The sequence below is a fragment of the Lissotriton helveticus genome, chromosome 3_1 (genome assembly GCF_964261635.1).
Source record: "Lissotriton helveticus chromosome 3_1, aLisHel1.1, whole genome shotgun sequence".
In the NCBI taxonomy this organism is placed as follows: Eukaryota; Metazoa; Chordata; class Amphibia; order Caudata; family Salamandridae; genus Lissotriton; species Lissotriton helveticus.
Window position 1 is genome coordinate 1,836,906,072 of NC_136061.1, and position 19,080 is coordinate 1,836,925,151.

The 19,080-nt window shown below is 44.5% G+C and overlaps 1 protein-coding gene across 1 annotated transcript in view; it reads left to right on the top strand.

Moving 5' to 3' along the window:
- LOC144823881 (mucin-2-like) overlaps window positions 1–11,978 on the top strand; it is a 1,553,567-nt gene extending 1,541,589 nt beyond the window's left edge. Inside the window, exon 42 of the mRNA XM_078682769.1 lies at window positions 10,782–11,978. Coding sequence (XP_078538895.1) covers window positions 10,782–10,947 — 166 coding nt within the window. The 3' untranslated portion in view covers window positions 10,948–11,978. The remainder of the gene's footprint in view (window positions 1–10,781) is intronic.
- Window positions 11,979–19,080: the final 7,102 nt, after the last annotated feature.

The window sequence follows — 19,080 nt, forward strand, 5'->3', positions numbered from 1 at the left end:
ATTATTTTCTAGATCGGAGCATGCCTACCGATCATGCCAGCTCCCGGTCATAACGTCTTCTCTCTCTCCCCCAGACGCCGCAGCCTGAGCTACCGCCTGGCCTCCAGCCCTTCACGCTATTGTGATTGCGTGCACAAGTATGTCTTGACCCCTCTTGATACCATTTTCACCCATTAGGTCATGTTCTCGTAAAGCATAGTAATTGCTCACTGCCTTGCACAATCCTTTCACTCCCTCAGACCCTGGTTAATCGCCCACACGCGAGCCTTTCACTACCCCAGTTCGTGCGATGGTTGCTCTTTTACACACCGCCGCCGATTCGCTGTACTTAATAACTTGTCATTTCACCCCCACACGTGCTAGTGTTCACCAATTGTAACACGCTGACCTTGACCACACACCTTCTCTAGGCACCGCAATACTCCCCGTGTCCTCTCCCCCTCCCCCTCCCCCACTCCCCTCACCCACTCCCTTGGCACCCTCCCCGTGCCAGCTCAACACCCGCTCAACTGCGCGCCATTGTGTTTATCCATCCCTCCTCTCCCCGGACCAGCCGCCCCCCTCCCCGCCTTTCTCCATTGTCCCTTTCTGACTCGTCCTTTCTCCCCACAGCACTGTCTAACTTCGACAACCCTGTCCTGATGACGAACCCGACTCACGGGGATCGAAACGCCGTCGACATCACAGCGCAACTCTATGGCGCATTTTACGTTTTGTGCTCCGATAAAATTGTTTGTTCCATGATTTAAATGATTGTAACTTGATCCTGCGGAGTCATCATTGTATTAATATTTCTTTGTCACCCTGCGCCGTTCACGCTGTTCACCTTCAGCACTTGCATCTTCACCTTCACTAATTGTATATATCACCACTCACCAAGTGCCTTCGGGTTGTCACATGATTATCTCTGTACAGTGCTGCCTAACTGTATTCCCATGTGAAACACCCTCCTTTGAATGGTGAATAACAAACTTTTATACCTTTCGAGCCTCCCTGTTTCTTGTTCATGTAATGCTGATTGCATACATCATTTAACTGCCCTAAACTGACACCTGTTGGGAATTGTTATGGTTTATACTTTTGTCATAAGTAAGACTGTTAGCGCTCTAGTTGTTCTTTAGAATACTCTGGGACATTCTGTCATTGGGCTATACTTGGGCTACATCTGGGTGATATTTGGGCTACATTTGGGCTCTTTTGTCTCTGGTGGCCATCTTGGGAGACTGCATGTCAGAATTTTTTAATGAAATAGAAGAGGATTTAGGAAGTCACTCAAAATGTGCCCTAATTTTTCTTTCTGCAGCACTAATCATACTTTCTATGGCAAAATATACCCCCTCATTTTGTTCCTTTTTAAATTAAATGTTTTAAGAGTTACCACTTCATTCCAATCAAGATGGCTTCAGGTGTGCCATACCTTTGTAATAAGTAGGACTGTTAGCGCTCTAGTTGTTCTTTAGAACACTCTAGGAGGCTGCAGTAGAACACAAAGGAATCAACTGACATTCTCTGTCCTTGTTGGATGTACATGTTTTACTGAGAATGTCAGACTTCATTCTCACATGACTGAGAAAGATAATGTGAATTTACAGAAAATATGCTTTCAGTTTAGCTTATAGATCCCCTTCCAAACCACTGTGGGAAAAGCATGAGATAATAGTTTTCTTTCCAACATGATTCATGATATCCCAGGAGAAGGCTTTTTCACATGGTAAAATCACCTTGGAACACACCACAATTCCTAAAATGAGTATGGTACCATCAACAAATGATTTATAATGTAACTAAAGTCCTAAAACCCTCTATTAACTACAATGCTTTTTAGGTCTCGCCTTTACCATTCCGAAGGAATGGGAAATGGCGAGAATTCAAGTGCTCGAACTGATTGTGAAACCACCGCTTTTTTTCGTGGCGTTTTCTTCGAGTGCACGTGGCCACAGGCACGCGCTTTTGGCCCATACACTTTCATGGCCATCTGTTCCTCAATGTCCCTCCCACCCTTCGTTTGATCTTGCCGCGAGTTCAGGCTAATGGCCCTCCCCCAGCACAGAGCGCGCATCGCGGCCGCACAGCACATCAAAGGGCTTCTCCCAGCGTGTGCTGTGCGGCTTCTCCTCCCCTAATTATGTGGCCGGCCGTACTTGTGTTTCCCGGCCGCTTCCCGGCCACTCTTGTATTTAATTAGCAGCAGCAGCATTTCTCCTGCGCCAGGCCACATCAAAGGCTCTGTGCCACTTTCACCCACACAGCAACACTTACAGACACGCAACGCCACTCACACCCACGCAAGCCCACTATCATCCACGCAACACCACACTCACCCACGCAACGCCACTCACCCAAGCAACACCACTCACACATGCAACGCAACTCATCCACGCAACCCCACTCATCCACGCAACCCCACTCATCCACGCAACGCCACTCATCCACGCAACGCCACTCACCCAAGCAACACCACTCACACACACAACACAACTCACCCACGCAACGCCACTCATCCACGCAACGCCACTCACACACCTAACGCCACTCACACACGCAACGCCACTCACACACGCAACGCCACTCACACACGCAACACAACTCACCCACGCAACGCCACTCATCCACGCAATGCCACTCACACACGCAACGCCGCTCACACACGCAACACCACTCACACACGCAACGCCACTCACACACGCAACGCCACTCACACACGCAACACCACTCACACATGCAACGCCACTCACACACGCAACGCCACTCACACACGCAACGCCACTCACACATGCAACACCACTCACACACGCAACGGCACTCACACATTGTGGGTGCAGATTGTGGGTGCAGATTGTGGGTGCAGATTGTGGGTGCAGATTCAGAGTGCAGATTCAGAGTGCAGATTGTGGGTGCAGATTGTGGGTGCAGATTCAGAGTGCAGATTCAGAGTGCAGATTCAGAGTGCAGATTTAGAGTGCAGATTCAGAGTGCAGATTGTGGGTGCAGATTGTGGGTGCAGATTCAGAGTGCAGATTCAGAGTGCAGATTCAGAGTGCAGATTCAGGGTGCAGATTGTGGGTGCAGATTCTGGGTGCAGATTCTGGGTGCAGATTGTGGGTGCAGATTCAGAGTGCAGATTCAGAGTGCAGATTCAGAGTGCAGATTCAGAGTGCAGATTCAGGGTGCAGATTCAGGGTGCAGATTCAGGGTGCAGATTCAGGGTGCAGATTCAGGGTGCAGATTGTGGGTGCAGATTCAGGGTGCAGATTGTGGGTGCAGATTGTGGGTGCAGATTGTGGGTGCAGATTGTGGGTGCAGATTGTGGGTGCAGATTCAGAGTGCAGATTCAGAGTGCAGATTCAGAGTGCAGATTCAGAGTGCAGATTGTGGGTGCAGATTGTGGGTGCAGATTGTGGGTGCAGATTGTGGGTGCAGATTCAGAGTGCAGATTGTGGGTGCAGATTCAGAGTGCAGATTCAGAGTGCAGATTCAGAGAAAACTCAGCAGCACCACCACCATTGCAATGCAATAGGTCTTGTTTTAACGCAAATTTAAGCTATAGGCCTTGTAAATGACAAAGCCTTTTATTTATGTTCCAAAAACCAGAACGCAAAAATAAAGGGCATTATCATTTACAATGCTAATAGTTCAGACTCGCGTTATTGCGAGACCTATTGCATTTCCAATGCTTGTTTAATGAGGTGCTATCATGTATATTGGTCCCAAGATGGCTGCCAACAATTCTTGGATGAAGCGCTGACAGCCAATCAGATCTCACAATGAGATGTGTGGTTAGGCTCCGCCCAGATATATATGTGTATTTGAAGTTAATTTTCATAAAAACCACCGGAGCAATTTTCACCAAATATAGCAAAGGCACTTCTGCGTACCAGTCCCTACAATTTTGCCAAGTTTGGTGTAATTCCGTTCAGCGGTACGGGCTGTAGCCTTGTCAGAACGTCCTATGGAAATTAACATGGGGAATACACGTTTCCCAGCCCCCACTTCACGAATCTCCCCGAAACCTTCAGGGAAGGAGCGCAGCGGAGCTGGCCAAAATATTGGAAAATTACACGTAAATTCCTCAACCGGCGCCAAAGTTATTCCCAATAGAATGTTGCGGATTTCCTATGGTAGCTAGGTCATAACTATATATACCTACTGGCTATTGCCAGTAGGTAATATATATATATGAAAACACACAATGCAGCCTTCCATATTCATGCTAAGCATTGTTGCAAGAAATTCTCTTGTACATAAACACATCCCAATAAAGCAGGGAGAAAGAAAGCATTTGAAAACTGCTTTAATATACATCAGAAAACACAATCCTGCAAGGAATATTGAAAAAACATTGCCAGCACATAAGCTGCATTGTAGAAACACTAGTGTAGAAAGCTTAAAAGAAAACCCACAGAAATACTCAGATAAACTGGCACAGTGCCTTTAAGGCAGCCATGACCCCTAGCTTCCCATCATGACTCATGGGTTACAGTTAGGTCAGTTGTTCTTTCCGGCTCCTTCTTTCAGGACCCTGGTTACTTCAGCTCTACCTTTTTTCTGATTTCTGTCAGAAAATACTTCTATTTTTGTGTCAAAAACCTTTTACTTCGACGTCTTTTTAGAGTTGGAGTATTTCTCTAATGTTTTTTAGAGAGTTGAGCATTGTTTTTTTAGTCCGAAATGCCCTCTCTTTTTGACCCTTGCCCTTCCTGTGGCAAGAAGAAGGCTAAAAAAGACTCCCATCCTTTATGCATTCTATGCCTTCCTTCTGAACATAATCCTAAAACCTGCCAGCATTGCCAGCTGCTGTCCAAGAGAACTCTGAAGGACAGGGAGAGGATTCGCCTCTATGGGGTGGCTGAGAAGATAAAATCACACTCTAGAGGCAGGTCTCCGTTGAGGAAGAGGAAAAACAGAGCCTCCACTCCATCTAGAAGTAAGATTCCAGTATGCTCTCCATCGGCGTTGGGCTCGGCGCCTCAAATTCCTTAATCGGCAATGAAAACGTAGACGAGAAGACCATCGACAGCGGGTTCACCGTTAAGAGAAAACCGGTTGTCGACAAAGAACACAGGTACGCCGAATCCTCCGCCATCGTCAACCCGGCGACGATCGGCGGCGAGGAGTCGCTCTCTGTTGATGCGGGCTTGCCCAACGTCGAGAGACTGATCTCCGTCGTCTATTCGGCGTTCGAAGTCGAGACAGGCTCCGCCATCGCAGGGTCATCGGCGTCGAAACAAACATCTCCGTCGACGTCAACCAGGTGACGGTCTACGTCGAGACACGCCTCGTCACCTGAAGCTAGACACTCATTGCCTCCGTCGTCGTCCAGGCGGTGTTCGATGTCGAAAGCTCGATCCTCCCGGACGGCAAGGTATTCGACGTTGAGACCAAGAGTGAAATATACCAAATGTCGTTCAACGTCGAGACGGCAGACTCCATCGATGACAAGAAGTATACCGCTCTCGACTCCACTGACTTCCAGGAGGCAGTCAGCGTCGAGGGTGGGGTAGACGTTGAGAAGGATTTCTCCCTCTACCCGCTCATCGTTGAGGTCTCCTGCATGCTCAACGTCGAAGGCGAGGTCGATGGGCTCCAGGCATTCGATGTCAGCATACAACGTCAAAGCACACTGAGAGATTGATGTCGAGGAGACGATCAGGCTTTGGGAACTCACTAGTGAAGGTGACACAGAGCCATTCGACGTCCAGACACTCCCCATCGAAGTCACATTGCTCATCAAGACGCTGATCACGCTCCAGAAGCCGCAGACAGTCCTCTCACTCCATGCAGAGCACACCCCAGATGGTTGCCTCATCACGCAGTACTTCTGTTCACAAGATCACCGCCAAGAGGTTCTCCAAGGAGACAGCGATCTCCTTCCATCCATCTCTCTCCCAGATGGCTACAACCTCTCCATCATTGGCAGGCAGTGCCCGCAGGCCACGCTCAATGGCCTCCGGACTTCTCCAGTCCGCTGTACAGATCACCATTGCAACCTCTTCAACAGGAAGTCAACAGATCACCCAGCACTCGGACCAGAGAACACCGAGGCATATCCACTGAACGCAGGTCGACTCAGGGACATCTCAAGAGGCGGCATACACCATCTTGGTCTTCCTCCTCAACACATTCATCCAAAAGGGATTACTCACCTACCCTGACGGATAGCCCTCCTTCCGGAGTGTCACCTATTGATGATGTAAACACCTTTCATGATGTTCTCACCAGAGGAGCTCAGTAGCTGGGCATCACCATGTCAGCTCCTCAGACAACCAGATCCATCATTTTCGAGACCCTTCATCAAAGGTCTGCGGCTAGGCCATTGCTCCTTTTGTTCCCTGGTATCATCGAGCCGGTAATGGACCTCTTCCTCGCTTCATCATCGGCTAAAGCAGCTGAAGCTCGGATCCTAAAAAAATATAAGCCAATTGCATCAGATCCTCTTTTCCTTCGATTGGATCCACCTCTGGACTCTCTCATTATTGCAGCAGCGAAAAAGACGCATGCAGTTGCATCTTCCTCCTCCGCTCCTCCTGATAATGAGAGTAGAGCACAAGATTCTAGAGGACCGAAGGCTTGTACCTCTGCTGCATCTCCTCTACAAGTGTCCAACACTGAGGCTCTGCTGGGTCGTTATGACATGTCCCTATGGGATTCACTGGAGCGTTTCAAAGAAAAACTCCCAAAGGAGGATTAACAGGACTTCTCTGAAATCCTTCAGGAAGGTGCTCTGGTGGCCAACCAGGTAATCAGCACTGCAGCAGGTGGTGCGTCCCTGGCAGCTCACTCTTATGCACATGGCATATGTGCATGACGATCTTCCTGGTTGCGCCTCACAACGTTAAAACCTGAGGCGCGCAGCGCATTCTGAATCTCCCTTTTTCTGGCACTTCACTGTTTGGTGCACACACAGACGATGAAATGGCGAAAATGAAGGCCGAGTTGGACACCTTAAAGGCTGTGGGCATGGAGAAGAAAAAGGAGTTTAGGAAGAGATACAGGCCCTACAATCGGAAAAATTACCAACAGAGGGTTCAAACTCCTCAATGGTCGCAAAACAAACAGGGCAAGTCCTTCCTCTAGAGGAAGAGGAGGACATCAACAGCAGTCCTCCCCTGCAACAAAAACTCCAGGGAAGCAATGAGTTTCTGCTTCCTCTAGCACGTTGCACACTCCAGTTGGAGGAAGTATCTCAAGTTACATTCAAGAGTGGCGCAACATGACCAAAGATCAGTGGGTGCTAAATATACTAAAAAATGGGTACACACTACGTTTTTGTGCGTCCCCTAAAGACATTCCTCCGGTAAACTCTCATCATCTACATAAATCCTCGGGTCAGTGGAAAGACCGGATTATCCTCTCTCCTGCAGCAAAGAAGTCCATTCTCTGATGGCTGCAACCACAGAACCTCCTGGTGGGAGTCCCTTTTCACCAACCGCTGCCAGAACAATCCCTGATCACGGATGCGCCGCTTCAGGGCTGGGGAGCGCATCTGGGTCATCTGCAAACTCAGTGCAGATGGACCAACAGAGAACAGACGTATCATATCAATATGCTGGAACTGCAGGCGGTTCATTTAGCCCTTAAGGCTTTTCAGCCGTCAATTCAGTCCGGATCGATCCTAGTACAAACGGACAATAGAACCACCATGCATTACTTGCACAAACAAGGTGGAACACGCTCTCGCCCTCTGTCTCTCGAATCCCAGGCGATCTGTCACTGGCTGCTAGTCCAGAACCTATCTATTACGGCAGTCCATCTGCCGGGAGAGCAGAACGAGCGAGCAGACGCCCTCAGTCGTCACTTTCAAGAGCAAGAAGATTGGGTGCTCAACGACGAAGTGGTGGCAGACATCTTTCATCAATGGGGTCATCCTCTCATCGACCTCTCTGCAAACGATCAAAACAGAAAATGCCACGCCTTCGCATCCAGGTTTTACCACTCAGGAACAAGGGGAAATGCTCTTTTGATAGATTGGTCAGGGACGGTTGCATACGCCGTTCCACCCCTCCCTCTTATTCTAAAGGTTGTGGCCAAACTTCTGCAATCCAGAATGAAGATGATCCTCATAGCATCGGACTGGCCTCGCCAATGTTGGTATCTGGAACTGTTACAACCCTCGGTTTGCCTGCATTGGAGACCTCCGTTCAGGCCGGACCTTCTCAGTAAAATGGGAGGAAAGATTCTGCACGCCAGCCTTCCCTCGCTCAGCTTGACAGCATGGCTCCTGAAGTCCTGCAGTACAGACATTTGAACCTACCTCAGGACTGCATGGATATTTTAAGGGAGTCAAAGAGACCTTCCACAAGAACCTCATACTCTCTTTAGTGGAAAAGGTTTTACTTGTGGTGTATCCGTAATGGTTGGAGTCCAATTAATGGGCAAGAGGAGGTAATCTTGCCGAATTTACTCTACTTGGCCAAATCGGGTTTGAAGTATACTTCCATAAAAGTACATTTGGTGCCTATCACAGCATATCGTAAATCACCTAACCAACCTTCTCTCTTTCAACTTCAGGTGGTCAAGGACTTCCTACAGGGGTTGAAAAAGGCTTATCCTCCTGTTCGACCTCATTCTCCTCCTTGGAAGTTGAATCTAGTCTTGTCAAAATTGATGGGACCTCCATTTGAACCCATGCATAAGGCCACAATACAACACCTTTCTTGGAAAGTAGCCTTTCTAGTAGCAATTACATCAGCACGCAGAGTGAGTGAAATACAAGCGCTCTGTTCTAAAGAACCCTATATGGTTTTCCACTATAATGGGGTGGTTATGCGAACTCACCCTTCCTTCCTACCCAAGGTTGTGTCGGAGTTTTTTTTATTTTTTTTTTAGAGTTTTATATAGCGCGAACTAGACCCAAACCGAATCAGGTATCAGAGCGCTTTACATAACACAAGTTACGTTTTTTTTTTACATGAGGACACACACTTTCATTTTTTTTAGGCACGGGGAGATTAAGTGATTTGCCCAGAATCACAGGAGGTTTTTGGCGTCGTTACCGAGACTCGAACCCAGATCCCCAGGTCCGAGGTCGAGCGCCTTAGCCGTTAGGCTAACTCCTCTGGTTGGGGAGAGGCTAACTCCTCTCCCCAACCACGTTAATCAGACGATTTCTCTACCCTTTTTCTTTCCCAATCCTACTACACCAGCGGAAAAGTCTCCTCATTCGCTAGACCTCAAGAGGGTTCTCAAATTCTATTTGGAGGCAACAAAATTCATTAGAAAAGCTGATCAATTGTTTGTAAACTATGGCTCTGTTAGAACAGGCTTCCCAGCTTCTAAAAGATCCATTTCAAGATGGATAGTATCTTGCAAAAAGTTGGCCTACCAAATAGCAAATAAGCCTCTGTTTGCCTCCCCTAAAGCTCACTCTACTAGGGGCAAGGCTTCTATGGTTGCATTCCTACACAATGTACCGATGGCCGAGATTTGCAAGGCTGCAACTTGGAAGTCGGTCCATACGTTTACCAGATATTACTGTCTGGATTCTGACTCCAGAGCAGATACCCAAGTGGGCCAGGCCTCCTTGGGGAATCTGTTCCAATGCTAACCTTTTGGAGTCTGTATAGGCCTTATGGCTGCTATGTATCTTGATGGTACTCTGTTTACTTGCCCGCAGGTTGAGGGGATGGGCTTGCTATTTTTTTCATGTGTTTATGACTATTGATGAGGATCTGCTGGAAGAGAAGGATACGTTTCTTTCCTGTAATCCTAGTTCTCTTCCAGGGGTATCTTCATCAAAGTCATAAGCAACCCACCCGCCTCCCCGGGCAAGTGAACATGATACATACATCTCATTGTAAAATGGTCTGCGGATATCCGCAAAGAATAACTGACCTAACTGTCACCCCTGAGGCATGATGGGAAGCTAGGGGTCATGGCTACCTTAATGGCACAGTGCCAGTTTATCTGAGTGTTTTTGTGGGTTAGCTTTTCAGCTTTCTACACTAATGTTTCTACAATGCAGCCTATGTGCTGCCAATGTTTTTTCATTATTCCTTGCAGGATTGTGTTTTCTGCTGTATATTAAAGCAGTTTTCAAATGCTTTCTTTCTCCCTGATTTATTGGAATGTGTTTATGTACAATAGAATTTCTTGCAACATTGCTCAGCATGACTATGGAAGGCTGCATTGTGTGTTTTTATATACATATGGATACATATAGAGATACATATATGGTTTTCACATATATGTGATGTGTTTACGGGGTCCCGCACATAGGCGGGAATATTCATGTGCTTATGACTTTGATGAGGATACCCCTGGAAGAGAACTAGGATTACAGGTAAGTAATTTATCCTTACTGTATCTGAGGTGGAATACCAAGCCTGGAATCTCAAAGACAGACGCCTCGTTTGTGGAACCTTAAATCACTGGACATAATAGCTGATTCAAGTTTGAGCAGATTTGGGCTGGCCAAGACTAAATAAAATCCATTTTAGGATTTTACAGTTGAGTATCATAAGGTAAAAACATTCCCTTAGCCAGAACCCTTCATGTGAGACCATGTCTACTGTAGGAGCTTTAAGACCACCCTTTTTAAATACCACTATGAAAACACATCCATAAAATGCAACATATATAAACATCATCTTTTTTATTCTCTAGCAAAATTAAATGTATTTAAAGTCCTTCGAAAACGAATAAAAAGAAATGGGTATAATTTTATTGTGTAAAATGTTGCTTCCCTTAGTGTGTTCTTCATAAGACACAACATAATTAATTTGATCATTTCTGCAATGTATCTTTAAGTAACTTTCCATTCTCATTCTGATGTTGCTTTGTAGGTATGTTCCTTCAAAACAAAGACTGGAACGCAAATGTTCCTGCTGCAAAGAGGTGGATGTGCGCAGCAAGCAGGTCAGACTACTTTGTAGAGACGGAACATATATAAACTACAATGTCTCTACGGTGACTAAGTGCGACTGCGTGACTGCCAATTGTGTGAACTAATGGGACTTAAGAACAGAAAACGAAGAGAGAGACGGCACTGCAGCATACTCTGTCAAGAATACAAACCGCATGTGCAAACCAGATCAGAATGCTAAATACAAAAACTGCTTTGAAAATGAATGTTACCAACAATATAAATAGCCCTACTTAAAATCTTCTCTAAAATTAAAATTGTTTCTCCTTAGTGTTCTCTGCTTATCAACAACTGAGGTTGGAAAGTCATATCTGATTTGAGCATCTTCCAGAAATAAAATTATTTGGCACGATTTTGTCGTATTAAAATAGTGTGGCTGAGCTGTGACTGTATGCGCAGACAGGAAACATTTTCTTAGAATCACCCCAAACCTATCACTTTGCTGATATAAAAAAATACAGATTTTTCGAGTTAACTACACACTCACACTTTGGAAGGTTATCTCATTCCTAGTCCTCAACAAACGCCATGGGGCACTTTAGAACTGTGCAAGAGTGATCAAATGTGTGCAAATATTCAGTGTACTCATTTAGTTATTACCATTTGTAGACTAATTGTGCTAGCTCAGGTATTAGCCAAGACCCATTTTCTTATGTGTTACTAGGCAGTAATTACCCATGTTAAATATGAAAAGTGGAGTAATAGTACACTCAAAATAAACAAAGATATAAGCAATTTCTTTGCCATTGCATACACCGAACCAGTGCTACATGAATATTTTAACAGGATCTGCATTTTCACCTGTGAAGGGGGTAACTAATATTTGGCATGTTCACATGCTTATGCCCTTTGCCTAACAGGCCTGACAAAATTCCTTCTGAAAAGAGGATAAGAAAACCTGGGATGACGGTGGCAGTTCCTCCCGCAGGGAATACTCCTATTGAAATTGCTCTCAAAAGAAAATTACGCTAGCACTGCTTTTCAAAGGTATAGAAATGATCATCCGTCTCTAAATTAGTGCTGTTTCTTACCTGTTATTTAGAGGGGGCATGATTTTCCTTTTTGTCTTTAATTCTGCTTGTCAAAATATCTGTGATGAATAAAACATTGCCTTCTTTCAAGTGTCAGTTTTATGAGCCAAATTACACTGTGACTTCATAGTTTTATTATTGTATGATAAATACATTGCATGTGGTGAATTCCACGCATAGACACCTATTTATTTTAATCACTCGGTGGCAGATTTAACTCAATACAACCTCTATGCTTGCTTAAGGATAACCTCTTGTTCCTCCTTTAGCCTCATCTGTCTTTTGATAACAGGTTAGGGGAAGGTCAAACGTCAAACCATAAAGCCCTCTTTAGTTTCTGCTCATTCTGGTTTCATGACCCCTACGACCGGGGGTAGCATAGGCAGTGCCAGCAGTATTCATGTTCAAGCAAATGGTAGATGCTTCTACACCAGCAACACTTAGATGAACTCATGAGGCAAAGATTTGAACAAAGATAGATAAATAGATAGATAGATAGATAGATAGATAGATAGATAGATAGATAGATAGATAGATAGATCCAAGAGATTGAGGAGACCATTGCAATATTCTGTGCATTAGAAACAGATAATGTAAAATAGAGGCACATACTTCAGTGAAAACAACCAACACCAACTTGTTTGCAGCATCACCAGCCTAGGATGCAGTTGCAATTTTTTCTATGAGCAGTGCCTGATCATTCGCTCTTTAAATATTTGGAGTCATCAGATTGATTTACATCTAGTTCAGAAGATATCCTGTGATGTATGGAGAACGTGGGACATTTTCTTTTGGAGGGTTATGTGCTGTGGATAACCGTCTGGCTGAATCACCACCACTATTGTACAGAATAGCAAACGTAATTCCACTGGAGGAATGGACTTTTTTACCAGCATATTCAACTAGATCAGTAATACCACAATATTTAAAGAAAGCAAGTCTTGGCAAACTTGTACCTAGATGGGTCACTACAACTGTTCATGTAACAGTAAAAAAGACAGAAAATAGGTGGACTGCAGACGAAGAATGTGGCTTAGTTGAAAGGGTGCATCTTTGACAAGTATCCGAAGGCTGCTTAAAGATCCATGCTCTACAAATTCTGTTATTGCAAAAAATTAGTTTTCTTTGAGAGTGTAAGTTAAAATCTGTTTTAAGAAAGAACTATGTCTAAATCAAGGAATAGAAAGGAAATCAAGCATTGTCTGTCATAATATGACGTTTTTTTTAACATATTAATGACTCCACAACTTGGAGCAATGATTGATCCTTGATTAAATTTGGTTAAATACAAAATTAGTTTAATGAATGACATCCCTCATGACACTAACATTGACTGCTCAAAATATGAGCTACTGTGAAGGCATAGCGCTTTTGTGGTACTGAATGTGCATGACAAGGAAATTAAACAGCACTCATAATCAGTAAAAACAAGGGCTGCACATGTTCAGAATAGTATGGATCTATAATTTAATCAAACTGTTCATGAGCATAACATTAATTTGACATACTGACTAATACATATGAATTCAATATTTCAACCACTTTGAAAACCTTTAGTAGACTTCTTCATGAAAGGATGTTCCTGGAGCTAGATTAGTAAAGAGTCGAAAGAACCTCAGTTTGAATATAGAAGGGGCACCCAGTTCGTCCTTTTGCCTAGACCTGACAATTCTAGTTTTGATCTAAAACAAATTCTTTAATAAATCCCTATTTTTCTGAATATTAATATACACTCTCTTCTCATTGACATCTCAAGATAACATTAAAGAGCAGGGTAAATGGTTTGGTTTTTCACACTGGCTACATAAGGGTAGGAGGGGGGCAGGCAACAATGAAGAAGAGTCTAATAAAAGTGAATTATTTTCTTTAACTTTTTGCAGATTTTTAAATATGGAGAACAACCACAATAAAAGTTAACCAACAATTATGTTAGTGCTGTATAGCAAAATTAATAAAGTTACCATAAATTAGATCTGGAGAAGAGAATCAGTTAAAATTGGGCCACAGCATACTCGATAATTAAAAAGACACGTACAAAGATGTTTTAATAAAATGTACCCCTCATCCATACCCTCGTAAATCTTATCATATTATCACTTGTGGTGTTCAAGTTAGGACCCCAGGTCTTGGAAACTGTTTCAACTTACACATTAGTTTCTCCAGTAGGAGAGTTCTGTCATTGCCTTTGATGTGGCTTACCAATGTTTCAAAAGGGGCTGCTTCCTTCTTCTAGGCCAGGTCTGTTGTGTGACAACAAAGCAAGAGAGATGAGCTTCAAGAGAACCTCAGGTAGTAAGCTGGGTTTCAAACGATGGATTGTCACGTGCTGGCCAATGTAAGAGTTTGCAGACAAAGTAATCTTTACTGGTCTGGCAGAGGACCTAAAGTATGCCAGGTTGAGACTACTCCATCTGCCAAATTTTGAAATAACTGTCAAGCTGGCAGTCCTTTCTAAAGCATTGGTAAGAATTGCCATCATGGGGTGCTGTTTACAGTTTGTTGCAGGGCTACATCAATGTGGGATTTTCTTTTTTTATTTAAAAAAAAGAAGATTCTCCCCGCACCATGGGAGTCCTCAAATGGTAAGGGAGCATTTAGCAGTTTTCACAGCCTCTTACCGCCAGAGTTTTCCTGACGGTGACAGACAGTGAAAATTGACCTCTTATTCTGCCACTATGAATTAAGAGGGCAGAATTAGAGGTCTGTCTCTGAAAACTCTTACTCCACATGGCCGTTGGAGGGGGTTTAATCAAGGTTGCGATGGAGCAGTTGCCACCATGATTAAACCTAAAGTCTTCCCACATTGAACTTTGGTGGGTGGTCCTTTAGCTTGGCAGTATGTATATTTTGTCACTGTTTCGCAAAGGATACGTGATTCTAAGATATAAATCGCCCCATAGTCTTAAAAAGTTTACAAGGTTTGTGCCAGATGCAAACAAAATGAGAACACATCTTGATATAAAACGGTGTGTATTTTAGGTTAAACTAATTTGTAACACACATGGATACCCCACAAGGTTTGCACACGACTACCTGCTTCAACTGTCACATCCCATAATAAGACCAAACTCAGTCCACAAACCACCAAATCTTCAACTTCTTTCCGATACAGAGATGATTAGAGGTTTTCCATAGCTATATTGGCAAATTATTCTATAGCACTAGAAAAGTGTATACTCCCTTTCTGGCAAATTTGAAGTGGGGTAGGTACCACTACTAAATTGTTTTTGCATATCTTAATGCCTTGGTATGGTTACAGGGCTGAAGCAAAGATGACAAACTCAGTGCGCCCGCCTTCTTCATGATCTGATGAGCCACAAAAATGCTTTTAACTATATGAACTTGTTTTGAATGCCAGTGCGAATTGTAAAGCGGCTAAGACAATGAGGCACATTTTGCGAGTGATGTAATAATCTCACTGCACCATTACATACAATCTGCAATCTGCTTGTCACATTCCTGGTGATACCTAAAGATAAGATGTCACAATAATTGAGGTGTGAGGTGATTAAGGATCATCTGTCCTGCTCAAAGTGCAGATTAAGATCAACAATAATGTTAAAATTGGTAAATTTCAAAACTAATGAGGAGATACAGTCCGCCAGAAAAAAAAAAATTCGGGACTCGTGGGGACTATAGTCCAGTAAGACCAAAAAATTAAAATTCTTGTACATTTGAATCTGAAACAGCGTGTTCTTGCACTTTGGAACATTAAATTGATCTAGCCGCCAGGTAAAGTGATCCTTATATATGATGGCAATACCACCCCCTTCTGATATTTCTGTCATTCATTTTGATGGTAAAACCAAAAGAAAGAGCTAGCGTCACTCCTGTGTGAGTGGACTGATTCAGCCATGTTTCAGTGGGAAACAACACATCAGGGGGTCGATTCCGATCCGGTAAAAAAAACGTCCATATGAACGTATCCGGAGCCCTCTCTGTACGACTCGTACACACGCCGTACGACCCGACGAGTACGATCCGGACCGGGGCATCAGGAAGCGATCCGTACGGTCCATGTCAGGTAAGGGCAATTCGTACGGAAAAGCGCAAAATCACATACACACCGTACGGTGCCTACTCCCCATGATCGCAGGGGTACACCCTGTACACCCAGCGTACATGGGGTACAGTGCGTACTCCCCATGATCGCAGGGGTACGCCCCGTACACCCAACGTACATGGGGTACGGTGCGCACCCCTGCGATCATGGGGGGTACGCACCGTACCCCATGTATGCTGGGTGTCCGTGGCGTACCCCTGCGATCGTGGGGGGTACGCACCATAGCCGGGGGGCTGTTCCATACCTGTTTCGGTGCAAACTCTGCTTTTATGGCTGTTTTCAGCTCCCGTAAAAAAGGGTCATACGGTGCATACCCGACACGTATTGTACTTGCTGGGTCATATAAACCAGCCACGAGTCGTACAGATGTCGCGTACAGCGGGTTCCGACGGAGACTCGTACGGGGATTCGAGTCGTACGGTCTCTGTATGATTCGTACGGAGTCCGGCTCCTGGTACGAATCGTACTTCGACGTACATATGCGGGACGTTGCAGGGTACGATTCGTACGGGAAAAACGCTCCAGACGGCTATTCGGAGCGGTTTTTCCCGAATCGGAATCGACCCCCAAGTGAGTGATTGTGAATACATTTCAGAATTTCTGCATGATGGTGAAGCCATCAACCAATCAATCAGGTCATACTTTTAAAGAATGACTTGTCACCTGAGAGTGTATCCAGGCGCCTGTCAGGTCTTGAGCTCCTTCCTGAAGTAGGTGTACGGTGCCGAAATCGACAGGGAGAGTGTTCCAGGCTTTGTCGGCAAGATGGGAAAATGAACGGCCCTGTGCGGCAGCGGCATGTGCGAGGTATCTGTGTGAGGGTGAGTTGTGTGGAGTGGAGGTTCCTGGGGGGTCAGTGGAAATGGAGGCGGTGGTTTACGTAGGTGGGTCCTTGGTTGTGGAGGGCTTTGAAGGAGTGGGTCAGGAGCTTGAAATTGCATCGCTTCTCGACCAGGAACCAGTGGAGGTCCTTTAGGTGCTGGATAATGGGGGTTCTCTTGGACAGATTGAGGACCAGTCCGGTGGCTGCATTTTGGTTTGTCTGGAGTCTCTGCATCAGTTAGGTGGTGGCACCTGTATAGAGTACATTGCCGTAGTCCAGTCGGCTGGTTCTGAGGGCCTGCGTCACTGTCTTCCAGGTGCTGGTGGGAGGCTACTTGAAAATAATTTTAAGGAGCATTCCAAGTGGGTTGAAGAAGATTGAGGAGACAGCGTTGACCTGACGTTTCATGGAGAGTTTGCTGTCAAGCATGATGCCAAGATTGTGGGTGTGGTCTTTTGGCATGGGTGTGGGTGTGAGTTCCGACGGCCCCCAGGAGTCGCTCCAGAGGGAGATGTGTTTGCCGACAATCAGGACTTCTGTTTTGTCTGTGTTGAGCTTCAGGAAGTTGTCCTTCATTCAGCAAGGGACAATTAATACTGAACATGTTCATTGCAGACCAATTCCTAATGGAGTACAGATTCTAAAACCACAATGCTTGTATGTGGAGTCCTTCTCCCACAGATCCATAGCACAGGTCAGCAACAGGGAGGTGGAATAATAGAAGTTCTGGCTGTTCGAAAAGCCTGAGTCTCTGGCCCCTTTCAGGCACAGATAGGTGCAGATGAGCTTGCCTTTGGGGCACCAACATCGCATCCACACATTAGCCAGATTTGTTTCAGGCATGTACCAGCCCATGAGAGGACAACATTTCTCAACTTTGTGAACCAACCAAAATGGCCAATAAAGAGTGTACTCCGCTGCAAATAACATTTAGAGCAAAAATACCCACTCCTTCCCAGAACCCTTGAAGCTTAAAACAAACAGATACAGCAAAACATTTTAGGGCAAAGTTGAAAGGGTAAAAGGTTTGAAAGCACTGTAAGCACTAATTATGTTAAGGAAAATCACCAATAACAACAGAGAAGTTTCCTTAAATCAACCAGATTTCTTTTGAGTATTGGGCTTATATTTCTGGCATGTATCAGCCCACTAGAGCCTAACACTCTTAACAGTGTGGCCTCAAAAGAGTACAAAATTAGTGTAATCCTCCAAAAACAACGCGGGGTAAGAAAGCATCAAAAAGCCGTCAATATAACAAAACAGCCCACCCTTTCCAAGAACTCCATAAAATTAGAACAAGCAGATTCAGAAAAACATTGTAAGAGAAAGTTAAAAAGGTTAAAGTTTAAAAGCACAGTAAACACTAATTTTGTAATGAAAAGTCACCAGTAACAGCAGGAGCGTGTTTATTCATCAGCCCAATTTGCCAGAAACACAGAGAGTTAGGCTTATAGATTTCGGCAAGTACAAATATGAAGTTATATCTTTTTTATAGTGGTGATATAAGATCCCTGAACTGTTGATGATGGCTCTTTTAGGTTCTGGGCAAATATTAATAAGGCATGGTGTCAGAATAGAAACATGTATTACTCAATGGAGTAATTTAGCTGGACTAGACAGGAAGTTTGCCAAATATGATCTTTTGCAACAGAGTAGTCAAATAATAAGTCGAGCAATTAAGGAACTACATCATAAATGCCCATATGCTCTTTAAGTAAATTAATAAGGATAGAATGACGTCAAGGATAGGATAGTTGGAAGGTCTGTTGAGCCCACTTCTTGATAGTCTAAAGAAAGAGAGACTCTAACCAGTAGCCATGGTGCCAGTCCTGCATAGAATAGTATACATAAAATGTGTCAAGTGTCTAATTAAGAGAGTACGAAAAAGGACAAAAAAACACAAGTAATGAAGATTTATACTGAAGTTATTAGCAAGGCGCTAATCTTCCCTTGGAATCCTCATGGGAAATGTCTCATAGGAATAACATGACAGCACAGGAAAACACTGCACTTCATCATGGTTGGGAAACTTGGATAACATTCTAGGGAGAGATCCACATCTTGAACAGGGCAGTTTATAAGGTTTGTCCATGCCCTTTTCTAGTTTTATCGGCGGTCATTTCCAACCAATGAAATCCAAGTTTAACATCTTTCACCCAGTACAGAATTCTGCCATCCTAACACTGCTGTTTAGGCCCTAGTTCAGAGGAGCAGGGAGATGCCAAAATAATTCCAGGTAACAAGGCAAAATGTGGAGCACTTTTTCTTTTCCAGACTCTGCACTGCTTAAATTTGCTCTCAA